The sequence below is a fragment of the Cynocephalus volans genome, chromosome 1, assembly GCF_027409185.1.
Source record: "Cynocephalus volans isolate mCynVol1 chromosome 1, mCynVol1.pri, whole genome shotgun sequence".
NCBI lineage: Eukaryota > Metazoa > Chordata > Mammalia > Dermoptera > Cynocephalidae > Cynocephalus > Cynocephalus volans.
The window spans coordinates 14,554,035-14,580,763 of record NC_084460.1 but is presented as its reverse complement, the minus strand read 5'-3'; the positions used below and the strand labels follow the sequence as shown (position 1 = coordinate 14,580,763).

General features: G+C 40.2%; 1 protein-coding gene across 3 annotated transcripts in view; it reads right to left on the bottom strand.

The window, feature by feature from the left end:
• The window catches only part of SEL1L2 (SEL1L2 adaptor subunit of SYVN1 ubiquitin ligase), a 53,061-nt gene that overhangs the window by 645 nt on the left and 25,687 nt on the right, over positions 1–26,729 (bottom strand). For 2 of the 3 annotated variants that reach the window (XM_063075243.1, XM_063075226.1), the window contains 7 exons: positions 21,947–22,015; positions 21,061–21,138; positions 16,869–16,931; positions 16,214–16,301; positions 13,835–13,983; positions 12,340–12,414; positions 52–180 (listed from right to left, as the gene is read on the bottom strand). In XM_063075243.1, coding sequence (XP_062931313.1) covers positions 52–180; positions 12,340–12,414; positions 13,835–13,983; positions 16,214–16,301; positions 16,869–16,931; positions 21,061–21,138; positions 21,947–22,015 — 651 coding nt within the window. Of the gene's footprint in view, positions 1–51; positions 181–7,904; positions 8,078–12,339; positions 12,415–12,521; positions 12,688–13,834; positions 13,984–16,213; positions 16,302–16,868; positions 16,932–21,060; positions 21,139–21,946; positions 22,016–26,729 lie in introns of all 3 variants that reach the window. The other variant, XM_063075235.1, reaches the window with a different exon arrangement.

Sequence of the window (26,729 nt, the reverse complement as noted above, 5' to 3'; positions counted from 1 at the left end):
GTTGCTCATTGGAATTTTCAGATATTTGGGACCTATTTGAGGCAAACTTACATTAAAAAACAGGATATCCCGGAGGAAATGCATAGTTTCCAGTTTCATGAGGGCCAAGAATACAGGTATGTGGGCATCTGGACTTGTCTGAGCAGCCATGTCATATAATCTTCTGGCCAGGTGAATGTCCTAGAAATAGAATAGCCCATACTCATTAGGTGCAGATTCTTTAGGGGTTAAGGAAACAGAAACCATTTTTTGAAATATTATAATTTGTATTTGGTAGGCAGAGTGGCCCCCCAGAGATGTTCCTGCTGTCATCCCTGGAACCTGTGAATGTGCCTTGTTCTATGGCAAAGGGGACTTTGCAAATGTAATTAAGATTACAGACCTTGAGACAGAGTATCTTGGATTGCCCAGGCAGACCCCATATAATTATATGAGCCTTTAAACACAGGGTTATCTCAGGGCTGAGGGCAGAAGAAAGACAGATAGATGTGGTGGAAGGAGAAGTCAGCAAAATTCTAAGCATGAGAGGGACTCAATTCACCATTGCTAGAGGGGGGCCACATAGAATGAGAAAGAATTCGGACAGCTAGCAAGGAAATGGGTACTATGGTCCCACAGACTCAGGGAACTGAATTCAGCTAACAACCCAAATGAGCTTGGAAGTGAATTCTTCCCTAAAGCCTCCAGTAAAGAACATGGCTTTGATTTTAGGCTTGTGAGTCTGTATGCAGAGGAGCCAGACAAGTCATATGGACTTTTGACCTATGGAAACTGTGAGATAGTAAATTTGTGTTGTTTTAAGCCACTGAATTTGTGGTTATTTGTTATGGCAGCCACACAAAACCAATACAATCTCCAAAAAGCTTTCTTGGATACCCCTGGACTAGCCCTTAGTTGTGATTGTAATGAAAGGGGCAGAGAACAGCAGATAATAACAGTGCAGTTCCCTAAAACAAATAAAAATACAGATCGTAATAATCATTTAAAATTTATAATTATCTTTATAGTACTCATCATACCTGAAGCTGAGGAACTGGTTTATTTATTTGACTGTCTCCAGGTCCTTGAAGACATGAATTTGAACTATCTGTCTTGCGACTATCCTGGTGCCTAATAAAGTGCCTAGTACATGGCAGGTCTTTGATAACACTTATACAATGAAAGAATAAATTATTTTGGCTCTCAGGTTGCAATTTGATTCCTCAAATAATAAATTACTTTATTTTCAGGGACATTAAACTATGCCATCGCAGATAAAAATTTTTTATTTTTCATCTACTTATAGCTTGTTTTATTTGTTTTATTTTTGTTTTGTTTGCCTAAACAGAGTAATAAAAAAAGGCTAAAGAGCATTGCTTTTTAAGATTGAAGTGTCCTGGGCAGGTCCCAGAATTTTATTTTGCTTGAGTGCCCATCTCATATGTTCAAAAGAAAGGGAAGAAGAGAGATTTTTTTTTTTTACAAATTGTGGTCATCTAAGTATCTTTCCTGCTCCATCATTTAGACTTCAATAGTTGTGAATCCTTGAGGCTTTTACTAAACCTATTTCTTGGGTGGTGTCTTCTCTCAGCTGTGTTCTACTTGTCATTTCTTAAGTTTTTCCAGAGCTTTGTAGTCTGGTAAATTGATTTGTTGGAGAAAGAGGAACGTTCTTGCTTAAAATACTTAAAATTCTGGAGATTGCTTGGAACAAATTTCCTGACAACAGAAAATAGATGTTGTAAAAACTCTAAGTTGTGTCTCTAATTCCAACAAATTTGGTGGGTGTTGGTTTGAAAGCACCCTGCACTGTTATAACTGCCATGTCAACCCCACACGTGATATGCATGTAAACTTGAACAGGACATTCAGGGAGAGGCAGGCTTTGTTATTATCCCAGACATTCATTCTTGTTTGAGGCAGGCAATAGTTATTATTTCTGGAGATACAAGCATCACAATGCAGTCACTTAGTTTATAATAAAAAACAGTGAGAAGTCCGGCCCCGTGGCTCACTCGGGAGAGTGCGGTGCTGGTAGCGCCAAGGCCGCGGGTTCGGATCCTATATAGAAATGGCTGGTGCGCTCACTGGCTGAGCGTGGTGTGGACAACACCGTGCCGAGGGTTGCGATCCCCTTGCCGGTCAAAAACAAAGCAAACAAACAAAACAACAACAACAACAACAAAACAGTGAGAAGTACCACTAAAATGAGACGAGCTCACCCTTGCCCAGGAGATCTCATGATTTGCAGTGGTGTGAAGTGGGATATGAAAGTTTTCCTTTACAATTGCTAGAGAAAGAAATTCTTGAATGCTTCTGGCTGATTAGGGCAACTCAGGGGCCATTAGGGCCATTTGATGATGGCCAGGGTTCATTAAATGAGAAGTCCATTGTATACTTAATCCACTTAGATTTCATTTTTTGGTGGTATGTTTGTATTTATTTTGCTTTAAATTCAGTGATTTAGGTGGTTATACAAACCAATCTGCAGCCTCTTCTTAAATAATGCATTTCTAACTAAAATGTCAGGTGTGCTGGAATACTGCCCAATATTCAGATGTTCAAAATAGCTTCTTTTAATTCAAAAATACAGATTTTTCCAGCAGTAAAGAACATGGCTTAAGAAAACTGTTCAATTACACAATGCAGGAGTTTCTCAGCCTCAAATCTTTGGCTGTTATGAAAAATTTCTTATTCTGAGACAGACCTTGTGAATGGGATGGTAGTTTTGAATAATTTGTTTCTTGTTTTCTTATTATAAATATACCATATATTAATTAGGGGAAACTTCAAAAAAGCTAAGAAAGAAGCCACCCACAATCTCACTATACAAAGATAACTACTGATAATATTTTATATACATTCTTCCAGCATTTTTATATATGTTCATATATATGTACTTTTAATTTAGGAAATTTTTTACTCCACATAAAATTTTGTATTCTGCTTTCTTAACCTAACAATATATCTCAAACAATATGCCATGTCCTAAGATATTTCTCTAGGCTATAATATGACTGGTACTTATTAAATGTGTGCCAGTCACCACTGTCACTTACTCCTCATGACAATTCTAGAGGACAGATGATATGATTAACTCCATTTTGAAGATGAAAATACTGAGGCACAGAGAAAGAGCCACTCACCCAAATTCATATCACCCGTAAGTGGAAGAGCCAGGATTCAAATCCAGATCGTCCGTTTCTAGCCCACTCACTTAACCACTAGGCCATAAAATGCATAGTGGAACAGTGCACTACCACACAATAATATGTAGAACATGGCTTCTATTATGGAGCATTTCGATTGTTTGTAGAGTTTTTGGTTTCGGGGTACAGTAATAAATAAAGCTATATACACATGAAATATTGTTTTGCATACTTCTGACAATTTCACTAGGTGACAGATGTTTATTTCATAAAAGGTTATGACCATTTCTAAGAAGCGTGTGTTCTGTTCAAACATATTTCTGAGAGGGCCACTTAAATACCTAACTTTAACTTATCCTCTTCAGAAGATTATTCCGTTCTGGTGTTTAAAGCTTCTGCTTTAACACTCCATAGGTGGTCAGACCAGACAAACGAGAAATAAAAATGTATTGTTTCATAATTACTTTTATTTTTGACAGATTTATTTATAATTTATCTGGTAGATGTGGTTTTGTTTTCTCTACAAGACCCCAAAACTGTGTTATCTCATAGATATAAATATATATTTGAAACTCATCTCCAAAGGATAATTTTCCCCCACCTCTCGTCTTACTTTAGGGTAGCTTTCCTAGTCATTATCTTTAAACATGCATATTTTCTTCCATTTAAAAAGGTTGTCATATATTTCTCATATTCCATGTTACAAACACATTTTTGAATGGAGGCCAACAGTCCTGATTCCCCACCTGAATTAATTGTTTTCTATTTAACATGTTTATAGTACTTTATTTCTAATTCTTTTCAGGTGTGTGAGCACAAACACATGCTTGCCATTCTGGACATTAGCTATAGCTGTGGACATGTCTCTTCCATAGTGGATTGTGAGCTCCTTGAACACTGTCTTGTTCTTCCTGTATCCCCAGAACCAAGCAGTGCTTCCTGACACAAGACAAGCATTTGGTAAATATTCAAGTGAATAAATAAATGAATAAAAAGCAGAGCCCAGTACCATGGCAGTTTAGAAGTAGATATTTTTTAATCTGGGGGTTCCTCGAAGGATTCATAGAGCAGATGACGTTGGGGCCGTTCTTTGAAAAACAGACTGATTGCCAATGAGCAAAAATATGGTGGAAGATCATTCCAGCAAAAGGGGTGATATGACAAAAGGTCGGGACAATTCAGTTCAAGGTCTCTGAGGGAAAGGGACAAGTAGCCTAGAATATATACAAGGGGAAAGTGGTATGTCCAACCGTTACACTCAAGATAGGTTAGGTCAACCTAACCTATGGGGTGGAAGTCTAAACTTCATTAGGCAATACAAAATAAATAAGATGCTTTTTATTTGCTTCTTTGCATTTTTGGGGTGGTTTTGGTGGGGTGGAGTGGGTAACTATATCAGAGTTACATTTTATCAGGAATAATCTGGTAGTGCTTTGTTAGATGGATTATGTATTAATTAAGGTAATGCTAACATCTGTAACAAACCCCCAAATTTCAGTGGCTAAAACAATTGAAATTTATTTCTCTCTCATTCAGCATTCCAATGTGGTTGTTACTGGTTGGTGGTGAATTTTCTTCATGTGATAATTGAGGGACCCAAGCTCCTTCCGTCATGTGGTTTTGCAGTCCCTAAAGCCTCTGTGTCTTCTGCTACATCCAGTCAACGAAATGGGGAAGAGACTAGGGAGTAGCTCCATCTGCCTTAACCCAGAAATCATGCCCTTGACTTTTACTTCCATGTCATTGCTGAGAACTAGTCACACAATACAAAGGGAGCTGGAAATGAAGTCTCTGACTAGGCACACGCACCCTGCACTGGGGTTTACAAGTCTTTGGTGGACAGAGCCATCTTTGCCACAGATTTAAAGGGAGAACACTAGAATGGAAGACCCCTCAGTAGCCTTTACAACAAGCTGAGGTGAGCAGAAATTCAGAGCTGAATCAGGGTACAGATGGAAGGAGTGGCCAGGAAGGGATGGGCGACAGGTTTTGCTCATGGTTAAATTTCTGAAGTACTTACAAATCAAGGGAAAATTGAAAAAGAGTGACATAACAACTTGTGGGCTGAGTACTTACATTTCTAACTTAAGTCCTCTCCCAATTCCTCCCCACATATTATTTCATGTTCCCAGAACAACGATGCAGTCAGTCCTGGCCCACAGTTTAAGTCAGAGAGCTCACTGAGCTAAGATGCTTCTCAGTGAGGCTACTAGGATAACTCATCTACATCACCCTAGTCCTAACTTCCTTTACTAAAGACAAGTGATAAGAACAATAATATATATTTTTATGTTGATTTATACCTCATTTTATTCCCCAAAGGTCTTAAATGCAGGGTTCACAAAACATAATTCCACACCACCTTCTTTGATTCTCAGAGAAACGTTGGTAGTGATAGTATACTCATCTTTCTCCCTGGTTTGCACAAGGATTAACTAATAAAGAGGATTTCGTAGTGCCTTGTTGAAGAAATGCTTTTAATTACTTGATGACTTAAGTGCTGGGAAGGGCTACTCTCCTAATCTCTTTGCTTTCACTGGGACAAACTTCAGGCTTTTAATTATCAGGATATTCATTTTACAAATTAGAAAAGGTGATAGCTCCTTGTTAATTTGATGATGAGTTGGCAAGATTAATAAACTGTGCTCCCGTGTACTCAGTTATTTTTCTAATTGCTAAACAGAAGAATTAATAAAGACAATGTGCAATGGTCCCTCATTAGCTAAATGTAAAATTCTCATATCCAGGTCTGAGGTTAAGAGCAGCCCCCATTTTTCTACATGTAGAGACTTCCTGTAGGAAAAAATACACCTGCGATTGAGAGAGACTGATCAAAGTGAACCAACAGGAGCTCCTGCAGAAAAGAACAGAAAAGTGGTCAGAGAGAAACTTCAAAGTTTTTTCCTGACTGTATGAAATGTGTTTCTCCACAATTGCTATTTGACATTGTGAAGAAGTGCCTAGGAGAGAAGTCTGTGGTCACTCCAAGGAGAAAAAACAAACCCTCTGACACAGTCGGCCGGCTGGGCAACAGCAGGCAGTGCATCCTCTCCTGCGTTGTTCGCCACGTGTCCTGAGAGGACACCCCTTCCTGTCCCAAGGCAAATGGTCTCACCATGGTGAGGACATGGCTGTCAGGGGGACCAAGTCCTTCTTGAATCACACGTGGTGAGAGAGCTAACAAATGTAACGTATGGAGTGGGGCCACTTTTATCCTTTCTATAGACAATGCTCCTCTCACATTACTATGTTTTGCATGGGGAACGATGAATAAAAGCTTTAATCTTATTGAAGTCTTATTTAGCAGTCGCTCAAATTTCCTTCTGATATAAAGAACAATCATTCCTCACACTGTTTTACTACAAAGCCCTTCCATGAAATAGTTTCAACCTCAAAGCCTTGGGGCAGGGCAGGTATCACTAGTTCTGTTTTACTGACATGGATGAAGGTGGGGAGTGGAGGGGTGGCCAAATACCATCCAAAGAATCATCCAATTTAGCTATTCTATGCAGTCTCATTCTTCCCCCAATTTTATAAACATGGGAAGCTTGCACCTGCTAGTAATGGGGAAACAGACTGGACATTCTTTCTAGTGCTTAGGGTGCCAGAGCTGATAAAAAATGATCAGTCAAAATGCAGGCTGCCAGGGAGGACTGGATGGCAGGGATTTGCACTGCTGGATAATCGGTGCCTGAATAGGAAGCCCCTAGCTGCAGTGGGCACCATTAGCAGTTCTCAGACAGGAAATTCCCTTCCAGCAATTCTCAATTATTAGAACAATGGAAGAAAGATGAGAGCCTAAAAGAGCTGATAATCCCCACATTCTTTGGCTCTAGAAATGCAGTCAGAAATATAAACACTGAACAGAAACAGGCTTGAGCACTGGAATGATTCAATGTGGGGCCTACTCTTTCACCAAAAGCCCTGGGGTCAGACACAGGCCTGGGTTCAAATTCTAGCTCCACCACTGATGAGCACTGCAAGCTTGGCCAAATGACTCACCCTCTCTGCACTACAGTTTTCTGAGGACAATTGTACGGCTTATCTCACTGAGTGGCTGTGTGATTTACATGACATAGTACATATAACACACTTAACCCAACACCTGGCTATTACTATTATTATCATCTAATACACCTTTCTCACTCTGCCAAACTCCATGCCATCTTCTGCCTTAATTATACTCACTGTCTAAGAGATTTATCCAATACCACCTACCAGTGTTAGCTTCCCTTCTTAATGAATATGCCTCATCTCAAGGGTAGTCTTGGGAGGATGAAGATTCACTCTCTTGGGCCTTTTTAGAGTGCTCAATACCATGTCACATACACAGTGGGTACTTCATAAGACATATCTGGATAAATGCCATCTTGGTATCCAGCTCTGGTCTAATTCCACTTTCTCCTTATTTCTGAGAGCTTGAGAGCCAGTGAAAATTTTAATGGAAAAAGGCCTAGAGGTGGAGGAGAAAGGAGGCAGGGCCCATTGGAAAAAGTATGTGCTGGAAAAACAGAAACTTATGAGTCAAATTGACCTAGACTAGATTTCTTCTACTCATTTTTTATGTCCTTGGCATAAATGGAGAAAATAATATCTGTTTCATAGGGTTCACATTAGGGTAAGCAACATGTGTTGGCGTTTTGGGACATAGTAAATATTAAAAGCTTTTCTTATTTCCTCTACATTGGTGACATCAATGAAATGTAACACATTTGTAAATTTTCCCTTCCCACACAGCTGTCATTACTAGGTTTGAATTATTACCAACATAATTACCTTTGCGATACCTAAGCCATGTTCATACATACAGGCCAGATTGAACATGGCTTGTGCGCTGTGGTATTTGTCTGCTGCAATGCTGTAATGTGTGGCTGCTGTTTCATAGTCTTTCTTAGTCCCGTAGCCATAGTAATGGTAATCTCCAATTTTTACTCTAGCAAATGCATTGCCTGGTAGAATTATTAGAAAGAGAAGAATCAGAACTCGATGATTTCTGTATAGTTTCCACTAAGTCAACCTAATGATTTTGTTTCAGTCCTTTATATATATAGGCATTCATATGTGTGTGTGTGTGTGTGTGTGTGTGTATGAAAAAAACACACTCAGAATCCCAGAATCAGGATTAGAAATACTTTATGGAATACAAAATATAACACTGTATATAACAATGCTAGCTGTCTTCATTGTAGGATAATACAAACATTCTTATAGAACAGAAAATTATTAATTTTACTTGTTAAATTCATTGTTTGAAGGTAGGTAACTCTTGGGAAACTGAACCTATCCCTCCCATTCTCAGACTTTACTCCTGAAGCCCTATTCTCCTGCATCACAGTCTCTCCCTCTTTTCCAGATCAATCTCATCAGCTCTTCAAACATGCTCTAGTATCTTCTATGAACAAAAATAAACCCTCTCTTTAGCTTGTGGTGTCTCCTTCTAGCTCATGCCCCATTTCTCTGTTCCTGTTTACACTCAACCTTTTCAAAAGTGTGTTCTACACTCACTGTCTCCAAAGCTTCACGTGCCATGTACTTTTCAACCCACTCCAATCTGGCTTCTGCCCCCTTCCCTGTGAAACTGCTATTTTCAAGGTAGTCGATGACCTCCATACAACCAAATCCATTGACCACTTCTTTGTCCTCAGCTTACTGGGCCTCTGAGGAGCACTGGAGTCACTGGACCCATCTGCCCAAGCACTTTCCTCTCTTGGCGTTGATGGCATTGCATTCTCTTGATTTCCCTCCTACCTCCCAGGCCTCTCCTCCTCACACTCTTGCCTGACTCCCCCTCTACACAATTCCTAAATGTTGAAATGTCAAGAGCTTGTTCCTAAGTGCTTTTTTCATTTCTTCTTTTCCTTCCTTTCTCTTCTCTCTTTTTCCCTCCCCTCCTTTACCACTCTCCTCTATCTCAATTCTTTCTGTAGGTGACCTCGTCTAGTCCATGGCTATCTTTATGTTAAGTATTTCTGAATTTATATCTACAGTCCTGTCTCTCCCTAAGGCCCAACTCTTATAATTGCCTTCTTGATTTCTCTACTTGGATCTCAAAGGTGTGTCAATTGAGTTTTCTTAACACCCTACACCCCTTTGCCCAAACAAAATAATCCATATCTTCCTTATCTCAGTACTTGCACTGTCATTTTCCAGGCCATAAATCTAGGGGAATTGTACCTAACGATTTTTTCCTCACCTCCATCATCTAATTCATCAACAAGTTCTGTTGGTTTTACCTCTAAAACACACCTTTCTCTTGACAACTCCTGCACCACCTAGTTCAAGACTAGAATATTACAATAGCCTTCCAGCTGTCCTTTTATCTCCACTTCTCAATCCACTCTTTATACAACGGCCAGGGTAATCTCTTTAAAATGTGAAATCAAATCATGTTATTACCCTGTGAAAAATCACCCACTTCACTTTGCACTTAGAATAATACCCAGATTTCTTACCTGAACTACAAGCCGTGCCTCACCTGCCTCCTGCCTCCCTAATTTCATTTCATGTCACTTTCTAGACACACAGCCTAATTAATATTTCTTCAACACAACAAGCTTATGCCTGCACAGGATCCTGCATTAAGATTCCTCAAGTCCCTCCACCTGGCATGTTTGGAATTCCTCCAACTCTTCACGTGGCTGGTTTTTCATCATTCAGATTGAGCACAAATGCCACTTCTTCTTAAACACCTTCTCGGACTCCCTGGTCTAAAGCATCCACTCAGCCCCCACCCCAGTAGTTATTTATCGCATTTCCATGTTTTATTTCCTTCACAGCACATATCAGTGTTATTTTATTTGCTTACTATTGTGGTTTATTTTCTCTCTTCCACATGAGGGCAAGAGCTCCATGATGGCAAGAACTTTGAAGCTCTTGATCAATTATATAGTCCCAGAACCTAGAATGGTACTCGATAAATATTTATGGAATGAATGGATAAACATGGTAGGGAACTTTTTAGAAAATGCTTTTTCGATTTAGAATATTACTTTCCAACAAACATGGATATGTCAAATAGAAAAAGGTCACCTGATTTTTTAAGATATGAGATTTCAGTCTTTTGAAGGCTACTTAGGGATGACTGCTAAGGGTCTCCTTGGGGTTCATGTTTCCATGTACTAGGAGAATATTGATTGAAAAAATGAAAGAACACTCCTCTAGGACATCCCTCTCTGTGATGGATGCCAACCCTTCTAGCATAGTTTAGGCTTACTTGGAAAAAGAGAAAGTACCCTTATCACTAAGTGATATAGATCTCCTTCCAAAATTTTCTCCCCATTTAGCCTCGGGCAGTGACTAAAATCCTTTGGAATTTATTCCTTTGGGTACTGAAGTTCTTTTAATTTTCTAGAATCCCCCATTAAAATGTACATACCTCTAAGAGATGTAATACAATGAGCCATCTTTAGTTCTCTCTGAGTAGAGCTAACATTATAAAATCCTTAAGCTGTTAAAGATGTTAGTTATCAGGATTTGCTTCCCAGATGCTGCAAAATGTACAGGTAGCTGGGAGCAAGGCCTTATAGGAATAGTACCCAGGAGAGGGTGGGGAGGCCTGGAGAGGCAGGAGGTCTGTGAAGCCCAAAAGAGCTACCCACTCCATCTCTAATTTTGCCCAAAGCTGCCCTCCTTTGACCCCAAGGTTCCTTCTGGGCCAGAACCACAAAGTGATAGGATACTTCTGTGCGTTTTCAAGCTTTACAAGCTGTAAGCAGGATCCCTGAAGTCTCTGAGAATGGAAGGCAATGAACAAGCTGGTTATCGGGAGGATTTAGCTCCACCCTAATGAGGGGAACTGTTTGGGGGCAGGTGGCAATCCTGATAGGCTCTTGGGGGCATCAATTGACAGTGGAGGGATTTCCACTTTAATTTCCCAGCCACAAAGTTGTAACTGAGTCCTGATAGTTCAGCACCTCTTCATAAACAGTAACTGCTAAAAGAAACAGCAGTAACTAATTGGAAAATTTCATTATTAGATTTTCTAAACCCAGATGAGCCACTCAGCAGCCATATCTTCAGGGACACTTATGCCTGACCTCTCTTGTGACACATTATTTTTAGCAGCTTGACTTCTTTATATTGGGAAAGTCATTTAATATTAATGTACCCTTGTTTTCAATGTCTCTTTGTCTTGGTGCAATTTCCGCACCATTTCCTGGCTTGGAATAAACCTGGATTTATTGCAATTGAGCTGATTTGCCATGGCTGAGAGGTTGCTGGTAGTGTTTCTCCACTCCAGATTAAGTCTTTACTGCATTTTAGAAAACACAGAATTTTTTTTAGGGAATCTCTCACTAAAATTGCATGATGGCTTGCTGCTGCATCACCAGCTCAGCTGGGTCTGAGAAGGCACCACTCGGAGAGTAGGCACTCCACTGCTTCATATTAGCATCGGTTGAGAATCATTTTTTATTCTATTCACTTCCTGTGAAAAGGGATGATTCAGTCTTAGCATGAGACAATCTTAAGAAACCTAATTGGAAACAAAACTGCTCTCTCATTGCAGGGAGTTCCTCACCTATTCAAATGTGATAGCTTTGCAGTATTTCTCTGCTTTTAATAACATGATTTTAGGAGAAAACATAGATGAAACGTAGTGATTCAAATGCCACCTGCTAATGCTTTTCCCATCAATGGTATCTTATATTCCTTATCAAATGTGATCCTGATTAGTGGGACATGGAAACTCTGGGACAGAGGAGAGGACCTTGCCATTTATCTTTGTTTTATTTTTTCTTGTTTTTTTGATTCTAACACACTAATGGTTACAGTAAAGATCTGGAATTTGTGGTAATTATCAATGTCATGTTTTAAAGCCATCAAATAAGTCTTAGATACACAGGAAATTTTGTCTATAAATTGAAAAGTAGGTCACATCTCTGATTAGTTCAGTAAACAACTCAGCAGTTGAGTGACTAAAGCCAGACTAGGAAAACTGGTTTCTTAAGTAAAATTGTCATATTTCAAAAAACTCTTCTGGTGCCATGGAGACAGAGCCATAAAAAAAATTCCTTGAGAATAATAAAGAAAATAAATTCCTGGAAACAACCTCTAACTAAAGACTGACCCTAACATCAGTATAGTTTAAATGCCATCTACTTGATATTCTGCAACTTTCTGCCTATGTGCCCAAGACCATAGCTAATGCAAATCAGATGAATAATCATGGACAGGGACCAGGTATGTGCTTATTTTTATCTAGGTTCTATACCTTGAATGGCAGCTCGATTCCATAGGAGAAGTGCCATTGGATACATCTTCTCTTTTTCAAGGATTTTAGCCTTCTCTAGAAAAAGGAGACATTTCATTAGGAAGGCTTAAAATGCCTCTGTAGTAATGTTATATATGCAGGTATATGATTGAAGAATTGCAGAGAATTTTAACCTATCTTACTAGATTCCAAAATGAGTGCTGAATTGCTCTGAGCTACTTCATACCCCATTTCTGCAAGCAGTGCATACTGAACAAGAGAAGAATCTACATCACCATCCTTATAGGCAAAGTAAGCTGTCAGGAACTTCTCATCCCAGGGGCCTAGTTCACAGACAACTTTGTAAAGCTGTATATGGGAAAAGAAATCAAGCAGATTAGTTAGGCAATATACTTCATCCCAGGTAAATGATAAATGAAATCAGTCTTCAGCTCCTGCTGGCTGGTTAGTCAAGGATTTTAGGTCTAAAGCATGGCTTTTGCAAATTATTTAGCATGAATAGTTAATAGCTTTCATAGGCACAAAGGTTACAAGTGTATTTTTTGTCTTGAATGAAACTTCCTCAGGCTTATTTTAGATTTGTATAATAAACTTTCCAGACTTAGAGGCTATTTGGCATGACAAAAATGTATCGACTTCTGGATTTGTTCTTTTTTTTTTTTAAAGGCCTTCTGGGCATTGCTCCTCTGCAAGGGTAAGTTATAAGGCCACAGCTGATGTGGAAAGGAGAACATGAAGGGAAGACAGTGCCTGAGGGTGTAGGTGACAAAACTGCGAGGGAGGTGTGCAAAGCTCAATGGGGACTAATGTCAACTTAGCTGAATAGCCCTTATGTAACCAAGAGAGGTTAGCCATACATAATTCATTAGGAAGTTGGCAAAGGAGCAAATCTAAAGATAGATTATTAACTGGCAGCTTTTGAAATGAGTTTCAGAGGGACCAGATTGCAACATGGAGGTATTTATATTGGTGCAGCGGATGTGTTTTATAAATCAATGAAGGGCATTAAGGTCCTAAAAGCATTCCTTTGAAAAGTGCATCGCTGGCTGCTGGCTCTGACTGAAAGAATCCACTTTCTCAATTGTCATCCAAATCATCAAAAACCTAAGGACCCTGCTTTCTGGGAAGAAGTGGGCTATGTTTTCTAGGCTAAATCAAGCCTTTCGTTTCCCAAGTAGCAACTCCCAGTCCCACTAGAAGTGCCAAATTGCTCTGATGATTTGATTGAAGGCTGAAACAGAGCTCCTTAACTGAATTCTGAGGCAAGCTCAGAACTTGATAAAAAGCCAAATACAAGAGAGGAAGGATTATTTCTCTTTTTCTCTTTCCCAATCCAAGTTACATCACTGCTTTTTACTCTCTGGCAAATGCCAGTGTTTGATTGCCAACTGGAAGAAAAGAGGTACTATCTGTAAAATTAAAGGCACCAACAATTTAAGGACAGTATCACGTCCTTTGTGTGATGAATGAAAATTAAAGACAGTCCAGTATTTACCTCCACGGCGGTTCTGCAGGATCTTAACACTCCTGTTCCTGTCGCATACATCTCGGCCAGATAATACATGGCAAGGGGCTGCCCACTCTGAGATGCCAAGTAAAAATATTTGAAGGCAAGTTTATAATCCTTCCATACTCCAGAGCCAGCTGAAAATTAAAATTGTTTTGAGCCACTCCTTGTTTATTTTATTTTTTACATTATAATCTATGGATAGTGGTCATAGTGATGCCTGCTATTTTAAATGGGAGGGAAAAGCCATCCAAAAGTCAAGCTTCTCTAAATCCACTATTGGAAAGGGTGAGGGGGCTGAGTTTGGTTGTAAGTAAGAATATGGAAATTAATGTTCTCATGGAAAACTGAAGAAGAAGGACTGTTTGGTCTCATGAAAATATCTACTCAATATGGCATAACTAAAGTTAATGAAAAGGAGACCAAGCAGTGGTCTCTGAGGACCAGAGCCCCACTAGGATGCATCTCGCCATCCCTGACACCCTCCCACACCAGGAGACAGCCATAGCCATGGAGTATGGAACAGGAAATCTCAGCTCCAGGAAGCCCAGCTCTGACCCGACTCATGCTTGGAGCAAGGAGCTGCATTTAGTGCCAGGGCAGAGAAGTGGCAGACTCCCAGCAGCCGGGATTCTTGTCCTGGCTCTCTCGTTACTCCTCTTGTGAGTCAGGCACATCTAGGCACTTCATCTCCAAAAGGATGGAGCTTTCCCAAAATGGCCCTTCGATTTCCTTCCAGCTCTAACATTTCATGGCCTCTAGAGGCAGTGCCACATAGTGATTAAGAGCAAAGGCTCTGGAGGCGTATTGCTTGAGTTTGAATCCCAGCTCCACTAACTGAGTGATGTCTGACCTCGATATGGCTCAATTTTAAACTGTGTGATACCCCAGTCACGTGGAGAGGACTAAATGACTTAAAACATACAAAGACTTAATATACGTGAGCCATTATTACTCTTATTCTAGAAGCTTGAGGAATTGGACTTGGAATAAACTAGAAGAATAAGACCATCTTAGGCAAACCTCAGCCGCCTAGGATAGTGCAAAACAGGCCCTCCTGCTTGGCCACTGTGGAAAATGCCAGCCCTCTTGGCCACATTTGACCTCCCTGATGATGCAGTCTGCTGCTGCCCTGGCTCCACTTGTGACATGAAGGACTGGTGGGGATGCTCAGGTTTGTTCAGATCTCCCGTTTACTTGTCTTGGCCACTCCCCTCTCAGTCTCCACCGATATTACAAATCTTTAAGACTTTCTGAGGCCTCCTACACCAACCACTTTACCTTTGCTCTCAGAAGGCAACTTTGTACCTACTAGATTACTGAGGAAAACTTTACATTGTCTTTCCCCACTTGCCTCTCTTCCCATCCCCCCATATGTACCTCTGCACTATCCTTTCCTCCCTCCCACCAGTCTTGAAGCTGAGAAATCCCACCTCTCTGCCATGGCTAATGAGGCCTCCACCTACCTGGGCCCAATCAGATCCTAATGTCACTGACTTTTTCCAGAACCTCTTTTCAACAATTATAATTTTGCTCAGGTCTTTCAGCATGTTAAAAACAACTCCCTCTTGGTTCTTGGTTCCACTCATGCTGCAAATTCATCTCTCTCCTTCCCTTTAAAGGCACACTTTCTGAAAGAGTATTTTTACTTATCTGCTTCCACACCTTCCATTCACACCTTAACCCATTGTCATCTGGCTTCCACCCCAACCAATCCAATGACCTCGCCAACATTCTCCGTGTTGCCAAGTCTCATGGATACTTGGTCCTTTCTTACTTTTTTGTTTTTTTTAACCAGGCTTCTCACTGCATTTCACAGAGGTGCTTATTCATTCACTCTCCCTAGAAAGTTCTACATCCTTGGCTCCCTTAAGATCATGTTTCTTTCCTATTCCTCAGCCAATGCCTTTTCATTCGTCTTGGTGACCGCTCCTCCCGTGCCTATTCTTTCAATACAGCATGGAGTATCATGATTTCTGACCATGTCCCTCCTTCCTCTCACATGCTCTCTCCTTACCCTTTGGGACCTCAACTATTCTTAATCAACACCTGTACTTTGATCCCTCCCAAATCTTTCCCTCCAAGTTTGACCTTTCTTGTGAGTTTCAGACTTGGGTACCTGTATTGGATATCACAAGCATCTCAAACTCAACCTTGTCAAAGGTGAGCTTCCTGACTCTGCACCTCCCTGTCCCCTCCCCCAGCTGGTGTCTTTTTCTTTAGTCTTCTTCAAATCCCTCTTCAAATTGCTGCCTGAATGTTCTATCTAAACCACTCACACTAACCCTTTGATTTTTGTTATAAAAGGAGTAAACATAGTAATGCATAAGTCATTCTAAATAAAGCAGCCATATTTGCAGCACTTACAGTAGTATATGAAGCCTAACTGGAACTGTGCATTGGGCCACCCTTTTTCTGCAGCTTTCTGAAAGTATTTAAGTGCTTCGGTATAATTCTGCAAGACAATTAATTACACTCTATTACTCAAAGGTGTATGTGTAACTCCATGGTAACAATTGCCTTACTATTTTTTTTTTTTTAAGAATATAAACAGTGCCCTATCAGATTTAGGCTAGTTAATATAGTTCAAAAATACTATGTAATTTATTTCATTACTTTATTAGCTTCTTTTAGGAAATAATTATCTCATTTTCACCATAAATTATGTCTTTTTATACACTGACAGTAGGTTTTGTTAGATATGGGGAAGGTCACTCAGAGGTTAAACTAAGAAGACAAATTTCTCTATCAATAAAATCCTCAGAGGACAGATGACTTCTAAGGTTACTTTGAATCTATGATCCTGAGATATAATTAGAATTGCTATTCTTGTCACAAGCTTGTTCTTCTATGTGTCTTTGGGAAAAATTTCACTGGATTATTTTATTCTCTATTATCTGCTGTAATAGTTTGGCAAACCAGGTAACAGAGATTAATTCCTTTAAATCATTGAGCGACAGTGAATTTTACCCTATAAATTGCTAGAAACATGTTGAAGAGATAATGAAATTTTTTAACTTACCACAGGAACTCCTTTTCCATAAAAATAAAGAAGACCAAGTCCATGAAGACCAATCGCATTGCCCTAGAAGAGTTTTTAAAATCCAAGTAAAGGCCCAGAAGAATTCATATTACTGCAAAATCATTCAAAATATTTGAAATGTATTCAGTAAGCGATTAATCAAGACAGGTTAACCAGGCAGTTGGCAGGTTATTTCGACCCTCATTAGGATCTTCTTTCAACCTTCATAACCCCCCTGACTAAAAAATGTTTTAAAAGAGGGAAATGAAAGTCAAATGTCTTCTCCATTCTTACATTCAGCACTTATGAGTATTTAGTACTCTCTTTGCATGTGATTCCATAATAGGCACCAGGCAGAGTTGGGAGGTAAAAGGTAAAAGATGAATAAATCATGATTCCTTCCTTGGAGAGCTCACAGGTTAATGGACTCTGAGCAATTTCAAAGGGGTAAGTCAGACCTCTTAAAGTCATGTCACATGTGGTAAGTCCTAAAGTAGAAATAGATTGAGAGTATGTATTGCAGGCGCCCAGAACAGGCACACTCAACTGCCTAGCTGAGGCTAGGAACTGAAGGGGACTGAGTTCTCAGGGGTAGCCAAATTTAAGCGAGGTCTTGAAGGATGTGCAGTAGTTTTCCAGAAGGGGGAAGTCTATCCAGACACTTGTTGCCTAAATTGGTCAAAGGAGATTGACATAAGTGGCCCAATAATATTTTAGAGATTCTCTGTGGATTTCAGTCCAGCCACTGCAGATAGTAAAGCGTTGTTGGGGTATGTTTCTTTATTTAAATTTGACTGCTTGTAACACCACCAATGTTTTCTTTTCCACGTGATGCTAAATTAATTACCATGTGTTTTTCTGGTTAATATTCTGAATACTCTAAGGAAGGGAGTATTTAGCATATTTAGTATTTAGCAAGTGGTTTAAATGTATTGAGGATGAGCACATCAATCCTGGGTACAGAATGAACCTTGAAAGTGGCTTCCTCAACTAGAAAACTCACTTTATCTCTGCAGCCACCGTCACGCATTTCACCTGCTAGTGACTGAGTAAGGGGCCATGACTGGCCACTTGGCTTTCATTCAGCCGACCTGCAGATTTGTCTTACAGTTTATAGTATTTCTTCAGAAACTCAAGTTCTGACAGAAAGCTCTCCAAATTTCTTCTCACCACCTACATTTAGTTATTGTGGATATAGCCACGGTAGCTCTCAGTGACACGGGAATAGCACATAATAGAGAAAGCATATTTCGAAAACTGTTTCAAGACTCCAAATTTTGAGCCTATGCATATCAAAGGACTGTTATTGTAGGAGTTCTTAAGGGCAGTCCATCTGTGTTTAAAACAGGGACATAACTGCTCCTCTGTTCCCCTTTCTCTCCTGCCCACAACCACCTGTGATCCTAGGAGTCTTGGGTAACTTTGCTCTGGGAGTAGTAAGGCCCAGTGTAGCAAAAGTGGCATAGTCTAGTGAGTCTGTTTTCTAATTAGCCTCATTTAGATGTTGAGAAAATGGAAGGGAAAGGAAGGGAATGGAAATGCGAGGAGGGAAGGCAGAAGGGAGAGAAGGAGAAAGGTTTAATAGCAGGGACAAATTCCTTTCCTTCTCTAACAGAGTACTTGGGAAGCCCAGTCTCATTGGACTACTCACCAACTATTTAAGACCCAGAGCACCTAGTTAGGACTTTCCAGTCAGGAAAGGCCAACTCAGATACCTCCAGGAGCCGTGTAAGAAGTACACTGAGCCAGGTGATGGAGAGAGTGGTAGACACCATGGCAGACCAGAGAGTCCCTGTTCCATCTGAAGGCGGCAGCAGCTCTTCAGCTACTCTACTCCGTCTGGTTGTTGCCACGTGGAAAGGCAGTCCTGTGTGGCCAGCTCTTGCCATTTTCCAAGAAAAGCTGGATGTCTAGATTTTGATGTGAAGTTTACTGATTTTTAAAACACCTCTGGGCCAAACAAAATATATGTGTAACCAATCACTTTGGTTAACTGACATAAACCTAGGGAACAGATGATCATTTATGTGACAAATATTTAATGAACCCCTGCTGTGGACTAGAACCCTTGCCCTCCTACAACTGAGGAGACATGGCCTTCAAGCAGTAGGAGAAAATTCCCAGCAATAGAGAGTGATTGCAGAGCAAGCTAGAAAGGGGAAGAGATTATATGAGCCAAGAGGGGAAGGGGCAGCTTTGTGCAGGGAGAGAGGATTGAGCTCTGCTCTGGGGGATGAGTAGGACTTAGAAGGGGGGACTGCAGGAAGGGAGGGGGTGTGACAAAAGTATGGAGATGGGGATGGGCCTGATGTGTTCAGAGGTGTGAGAAAGAGATCCAGAGGAATATGGTCCAATATGGGCTCAATGTAACAAAGGGTAACTGTCCTTGTTTCTAAGTAATTAAGACAAAAAGGTTATAAAATCTATAGCTCTGTATCCTGGTACTTCTATAACTTAAGAACAAATTTTAAAAGCAGTAGGTTTTTTTTTTTTTTTAAAGTAGTAAGAATATGGGTGAGAAATCTGACAAATTATCCAGGCAATGATCAAGGAGTATGTATGTGGCTGTGTCTACCTAATGCCATTCAGAATAATTACTTTAAATACAATTTCAGATTTCCTTTGTAAAGGAAGGTAGCTCAGGTTTAGAATGTGAGTAGCCCAGATCACTGCTGGTTACACTGTCCTGAATAGCCTGGGAGCTGTGTTAATTTGTACACCCTACTTCCTGGCCTTATTCCTTTGAGCTGACAAATCAGTGTTATTTGCCAGATTCTAAGAGATTTTCCTCTTACCCTAATCTCTTTTTTCAGTGTGCTCGTCCTTGTCATCCTAATCTAATGGTACTCCAGATAACTGTCTCGCTGAGCAACAATTTCATATAAATTACAAGGGAGAGAAACCTAGTACTAGCCTTCTCAGTAATTTACAACACAATAGCAGCAGCTATGAGGTGCTAGTCATTTATAAATAGGCTCCTAAAGCAGCATGTAGGCTTTTAAAAACTGAGAACAGTTAAATATAGCCCCCTACTTGAGCACATCTTTACTGCCAGTGTTTCAGAATGAGACTGTAAGACAACAAAATATTTCCTACTGTGCAGGGATAGAAAGTTTATCAAAAGGGCCGGCCCGTGGCTCACTTGGGAGAGCGTGGTGCTGACAACAGCAAGTGAAGGGTTAAGATCCCCTTACTGGTCATCTTTTAAAAAAAAAAGAAAAAAAAAGTTATCAAGGCCATTGACAAACATTAGGCTGAGGAGTGTTGGGATGAGGAGATTCTTTATGCGTTAAAAGGGTTGAGAGTAGTCTGTTAAGTTTTATCTGACAGATAACAGCCTCACTGAGCCTGGGAACAAAGGAAGACTTCAACAGCAGGAGTGATATTATACTATTTCTATATCTCCTCACAGATCCAATCCATCCTGCCTTGCATATGCTTCGAAGATCACTCTCCTTAACTGGCCCCAGACTGCAAAAGATAATAGTTGACACTCAGCACTTACTATGTGCCAGGCACTGCTTTAAGTACTTAACAGTATGAGGCACACATATATTAACTCCCTTAATCTTGACAACAACAATATCAGGCAAATCTACTTCTTATTTTCCCATTTTACGGATGGGAAAATTGAGGCACAGAGAGGTTAAGTAATTTGCCCATGGTCACACAGCTAGTAAGTTGCAGGGCTGGCATTCAAGCTGGGGGTTCTGTCTTCAGAACTACGTTCTCAATCACCTTGCCCTGGCCACCTGCCTGACAACCTCCTACCTGGGCCATGGGGAGCTCTGGCCTTTGGTAGGATCCAACTGGTAAAAACTTGTCCTGAACTTACAGTTATTGATTGAGTTCTCCCTTCCTCTGTCCTCATCTCTTTTATTTCCTGTTCTTAAATTAGATGGCCTCATCTACTGTCAAGGGAGGGGAAAGTTGAGCTTCCGTCTGACCCCCTGCTGTCCCCTGTTAGGGCAGCACAAGTCACTGCCATTTTTCACCTACCTAGAAGACAAGACGTATCTCCCCCCACCCCAACCCCATATTTTATTGTCAAAGAGATTGTGTCCAGGCCACAAAACTCCTTCCAGGCCCATTATCTGGGCATGGAATTTTGAAGTCAACTCTTTAGCACCAGTCTACATGTAATAAAAGCCGGTTATTTTTATGTGCTTATAGCAATGGGTTGAGGACATACCTTACTGGCTGCCATAGAAAAGTATTTGAAGGCAGTAGCATTATTTTGCGGTACAGCTGCATTCCCCTCTAAATACATCTAGGGAAAAAAATGAAAAGAAACTGTAAAAAAACAAAGGAATTGGAAGGTGATGCATATGTTTTAAAACAAAATAGAGGTAATGGTTGCACGACATTGTGAATGTAGTAAATGCCACTGAATGGTATGCTTTAAATGGTTAATTTTATGTTATTCAAATTTTACCTCAATTTAAAGAAAAACAAAAACTAGGTATACAATCTACTACATACATTCTGGAGTGATCTTTTCTGAGGGCAAAGAAATGGATCCTATTTGTGTTTTCTTATGTTTCTTGCATCTAAATTTACTGTATGTAGCACTTCTGGAAGCAGGGCACTCGTCCCCATGGTTACTGATGCAAATTGGCTGAAGGGAGCCAAGGGCAGCACTCAGGGAGTGTGTGGTCGTTGAAGGACAGAGAAAGAACATGCCTTTCCAGAGGAACCCTCCACAAAGGCTTCTCAGCCGTCATAGGCGACCTCCCACCAGAGGTGGCATAAGGACAGACTTTGGTCAGCCTGGAGCTAGTTCTCATTCCAGGGGTGAAGAAAAGAGGCACCTGATTGGGTTGAGGCCTGCACAACTAGCCCGAATGGCTCACCTGCTACGTGTCTGGGGCGGAAGAGGGGGGAGCAGAGGAGAGGGGAGCAGAAATCATATGCAACCTCAGGTTGTAACTCTCAGGTTGCAGCTGGATGTCTCCCTCAGCTGCTTCCATGAAAGAGGTCTGCAGTCCTGTCACCATACACTGGGTTCAATTAGCTGGTACCATTAATTTCTTATTTTTTCAAGCAATGAAAACTATTGATCAAGATGAAGCATGTACCTTTCCTATAAATGCCATGGCATTTGCACTCCCAGCCTTTGCTGCCTTTAAGAAGTAGTATAATGCTTTCTGGAGAGAAAAGAAACAGTATTATTGCCAGTTACAAATAAATCCTCAAAATGGCTTTTTGAACCAAACTTTATTTTATTTGATATGCATTCAAAAAATATCTCTGCAATGCCCACTTTGTTCAGGCACTATTCCAAGTGCTACTGTAACCATAAACCTGAAGAGTGGGAGAATATATATATATATATATATCACATATGTAATTTTAAAAAGTGAGGACTTATTTCTCACATTTGAAAAGGCATGGTGGGCATGTGGCTTTGTAGGGAGAGATGACTCCCAGTGATAGAGCTAAATAGCCCATTATTTTGAAAAAGTAAGCTTTTATGTCAACAATTTGTGCTTATTTTATAAGAGAGTTTGTACTACAGTTGGCAGAATTGGATATGCAGCACCCTAATGCTCATAAGGCAGAGTAAGACCGGACACACCTGAATGCCTGCTGAGACCAGGTCTTTCTGCATAGGTGAGCTTCAAGATAATTCCTTCTAAATCAGATTGAAGGAGGCCAGCAAAGCCTCTGATTTTGTCTAAGTCACAACACTAAATGAAGCTCTCAGTCTGCAACACATTAGGGCTGACCTTGTTGCCTTGCTGCCACATTCCCTAAGCCTCATCTTGACCTTCTAGAAAGTTTCCTCAGAAACCACATAGAGTAATAAAAGAAATCAGTCTCAGGAATGAGACACAAAGACCCTCTTCAAAATGTCTTACTAGGACACAACTCTTCCGCTCTTTAAAAAGTCTTGAGTAGATTGATGTGCAAGGATCTGCCTCGTCCCAAAGAGAAGAACATGTTTCAGGAAGAAATGCGGTAGTTACTTCTATGAAAATTTGCTCCAGCAATATTGCCAACTCATTTGAGATCCATGCCCTTGTTACTGAAGTTGGTCTGCCTTGTGGACATAAGTACAAAAGCCACCAATGCTGCACCTCATCGTCTTCCCATCTCTTCTAATATTTGTTTATCCCTTCGAAAATTTGATTGAAACATGCTGTATGTATGGTAGTATGTTAGGTATCAGTGGTGATTCATAGATGAACAAAATAACAGTCCCTACATCTGCTCCCTAATAATGTTGCTGAGAATAAAGGAATATACATAAACAGAAATAAGATAGTAGGTGCTAGGTGAGATAAAAGGAACACCAAAAAGAATCGGAAGGATACAGAAAAAGAGAAATTGTATCCAGGTCTCTAATAAGTGTTTTCCAACCCTTTTCTTACTTAATCTTCACAATACCACCATAAGGAAGGTATTATTAATAACCGATCCTATTTAGTGATACTCAGAGTCATGTAACTAATACTAGAGTCCCGTAAGCAGCCTGAATCTAATTCTCATGTGCTTGGCACTCTGCCTCCATGATATAAACAGGAGGGCTAAAATGATAGCAGCTCCACTAGAGATGGAGATGAGTCACCTACAGTACAGAGGCTCAGGGAATTACATGAGCAAGGATGATGGGAGATGGGAATGTCCAAAGTGTGTTCAAGAAATAGTAATCACTTCAGTATGGCTGAAATAGAATATCTAAAAGGTAAGACTTGCAAAAATAAGAAGGGGCTATATTATAAACAGTCTTGAATACCAGGCTAAGGATTTTCATTTTATTTGGTTTATTTTATTTTTCAGAAAATAGATGCCATTGGAGATTTGTGAGCATTAGGAAATCTTGAAGATCAAATGTCTGGAATAATCTTAGTGTCAGTTGAACAGGAGAAAATTATAGCAATATATAATTTACCAAATTAGAGAGTATATAAAGGTATTTCTTATGAATACCTCTATGAAATATGTCCCTAGGTAACTGTATAACTTACACAAATCACGTTATCTCCTGGTCTTGGTTTCCTCATTCAGATTATCCTCCTCTGTGCGCTCAGGGCACCCTCTAATGTTCCTTTTGTGGCATTCATTCATGGATCTAATTGTCTCGTTGTGCTTATAAAATTGCTTATTTTGTCTCCTTCATAGTTGAATCCTCTCTACTTTGCATATTGTCTGCCATGTGTTAGTCACTCAGGAAATATTTCAGGAATGAATGAATGAATGTTTACAAATCTCTAAAACAAGGGGGCTGCACTTTAAATTTTATGGGTCCTTCCAGCTATAGTATTGTAATTCTATAAAGTTATTTTCAAAGTCCAGCTTAGTAATTTGGCTCTCAAATATCTTGCAGTTGGGAGTTCTGAAAAAAAGTTTCCTTCTGGGAGACTAGATCTGAGCTTTCAAAAGGAAATAATCTATTCCCCAGAAGTAAATAAAACTGAAATTTCCCCCACCCTTCCACATAATGAACCCATAAAGACAAAAAGGAATTGAGGCTCCCTCTTTCACACTGCTCCACTGTCACGGCTGACTTGGCATTTCAATTCTCCCTTCTTTCGTTTTAAATTTACCTGCCCTTAATGCTATTGCTTTAATTGTATAAACATTTGTTAAGCACTGTGTGACAGTACCATACAAGCTACTTTGATGGATATACGTGAGCCACTCTGAGTTCTTGCTCAGAATCAACATCAAGTATCCATCAATCCATCCGTTTATCCATCCATCCTCATTCAGATATTTACTGAGCACCTATTATCATATTTCACTGATTCTAAGATGTATATCTCCACCCATACATCTTAATTAGGCCATTTCTTATTCTCAATGGCATATTATAATTTATATTATTAGTTTTTTCTTTCTCAGTAGAACACAAAATAATGGTGTGTCTTACACATGATGGTGGCTTAGGATAAAATGTATGTCCCAGGCATTATACTAAGTGAAGTTTTATTATTTAAACCTCTCTCTTTTTTTTAATGAGCACGATTTTTCATTGGCTCTAAGAAAATCCCGAGTTTAATTAATTTGTAACATCTCCACTAGAATGAAATGCCAAGAAAAAGTGTTGTTCTAAAAACACTTATGGACACTTCTTTTATCCCAGGCTTTGTAAATCATCCTGAAAAGGAATGATATTAGCTCTTTTCTTTTTAAATGCTGGCAGGATAGACAAAGTGGTTTAATTTACATATATGAAATTATTCCGCTGCCAGGTTTAATTTAATTATGTTTTATCCACTTTAATATGCACCCAAACACCACACTTTCCTAATCCAATTGATTCTGAGCCTGTATATATTTAGAAATGCAAATTATAATAAAAGTTATGTGTATAAAATTCAGGATAATGCAATCAAGAACTGCATATATAGTACTTTTCAATAATTGAGAATTTGGTCAGGGGAGGGTGAAAATGTTGCCTGTGACGACAACACATGAGAGCGATTAATTCAACCAAACAGAGAGGAGAAAAAGAAAGGCAAGCAAGCTAGTTATTTCCAGTTATTTTGATATTTAATTTGCTGGGCAGTAAACTGGGGCATCATATTTTAAAAGATTCTTATACTAATAATTTCTTCGGGTGGACTGAGACATTAGCATACTGGCTCACGTGGTGGTTTTCGGGCTGAGGAGCGACTCAAAATGTTTAGGATGCCAGCACTCATTCATTCATTCAATAAATATTTACCGAGTAACTCATGTGTACCAGGCACTACTCTGAGTACATAGTGGTGAGCAGGACAGACAAGAACTTACATTCCATTGTGGGGAGACAATAACAAGTAAAGATCAACATAATGCAGGGAATTATATGGGGTGTGAGGAAAATAAACCCAACGTGATGGGATAAGTGACGGAACAGTAGAGTTGATCAAGAAAATCCTCTCTGAGAAGGTGAGACTTGAAGGATGAGAAGCCAGAAGTGGGGAGAGCTACAGTAAAAGGCTTTCAGAAATCGGGTTTATCTTTTTATCTTCTGTTTCCCTAGTATATCTCCCCTGCCACTCCGAGCTGATTCTGGTGCAACTCAACTACTATAAGTTGCAAAAATGACCACAATATTTTGCAGCTCTGGCCATTGAGAGGAGAAGTTTATTTCCCTACCCTCTGAGTCTTACCAGCCTTGTGACTTGCTTTGGCCAAAAGAATGTGGCAGAAGTGATTTGTGAGTTCTGAACCTAGGCCTCAAGAGAATTATGCTCTTGTGTTCTTAGGATCTTTGACTGCTGTGTGAAGAGCCTGGGCCAGTTGGCTGGAGGATGAAACCACGTGGAGAGAGGCCCCAGTCATTCTAGCTATCACAGATGAAGCCATCATAAGCCAGCCAGCTCTGGCCAATACTCCAGCTAACTGTAGAGGCATGAACAAGACCAGCTAAGATTCACTGAGCCTGGCTCAGACCGGAATTTCTCAGCTGATTATAGCCAAAATTGCTAACCTGCCAAAGTCATGCATTGAATAAATGGTTGTTGTTTTAAGCCACCTACATTTGGAAGCACTGTGTTATGCAGACTAAGCTAACTGATTCATAAGCCCTCTGCCCGGATGCAGGCAAGAAACAGAGCATGCTCAGGGTCCTTGGGCAGGAACCAAGAAAAGTCCCTTCAACCTGGAAGCAGGCAAGAGAGCATGCCTGGGGCCTTAAGGCAGGAGCTGAGGGTACCATCCCAAGGAGCACATTGAAAACACCATTTCTATGTGGGTGGCCTACCACAGCTGCTGCCACAGGCACAGCTGCCACAAAAGTGGCTTGATGCCACAGCAGTAGCCACAACTACCATTCAGGCAGCCAGCCAGACACTCAACTACACTTACACAAGGAGAGTCACCAGTGGAGACCAGAAAAAGAAGAGGACATCTCTCTCCTCGAAGCCC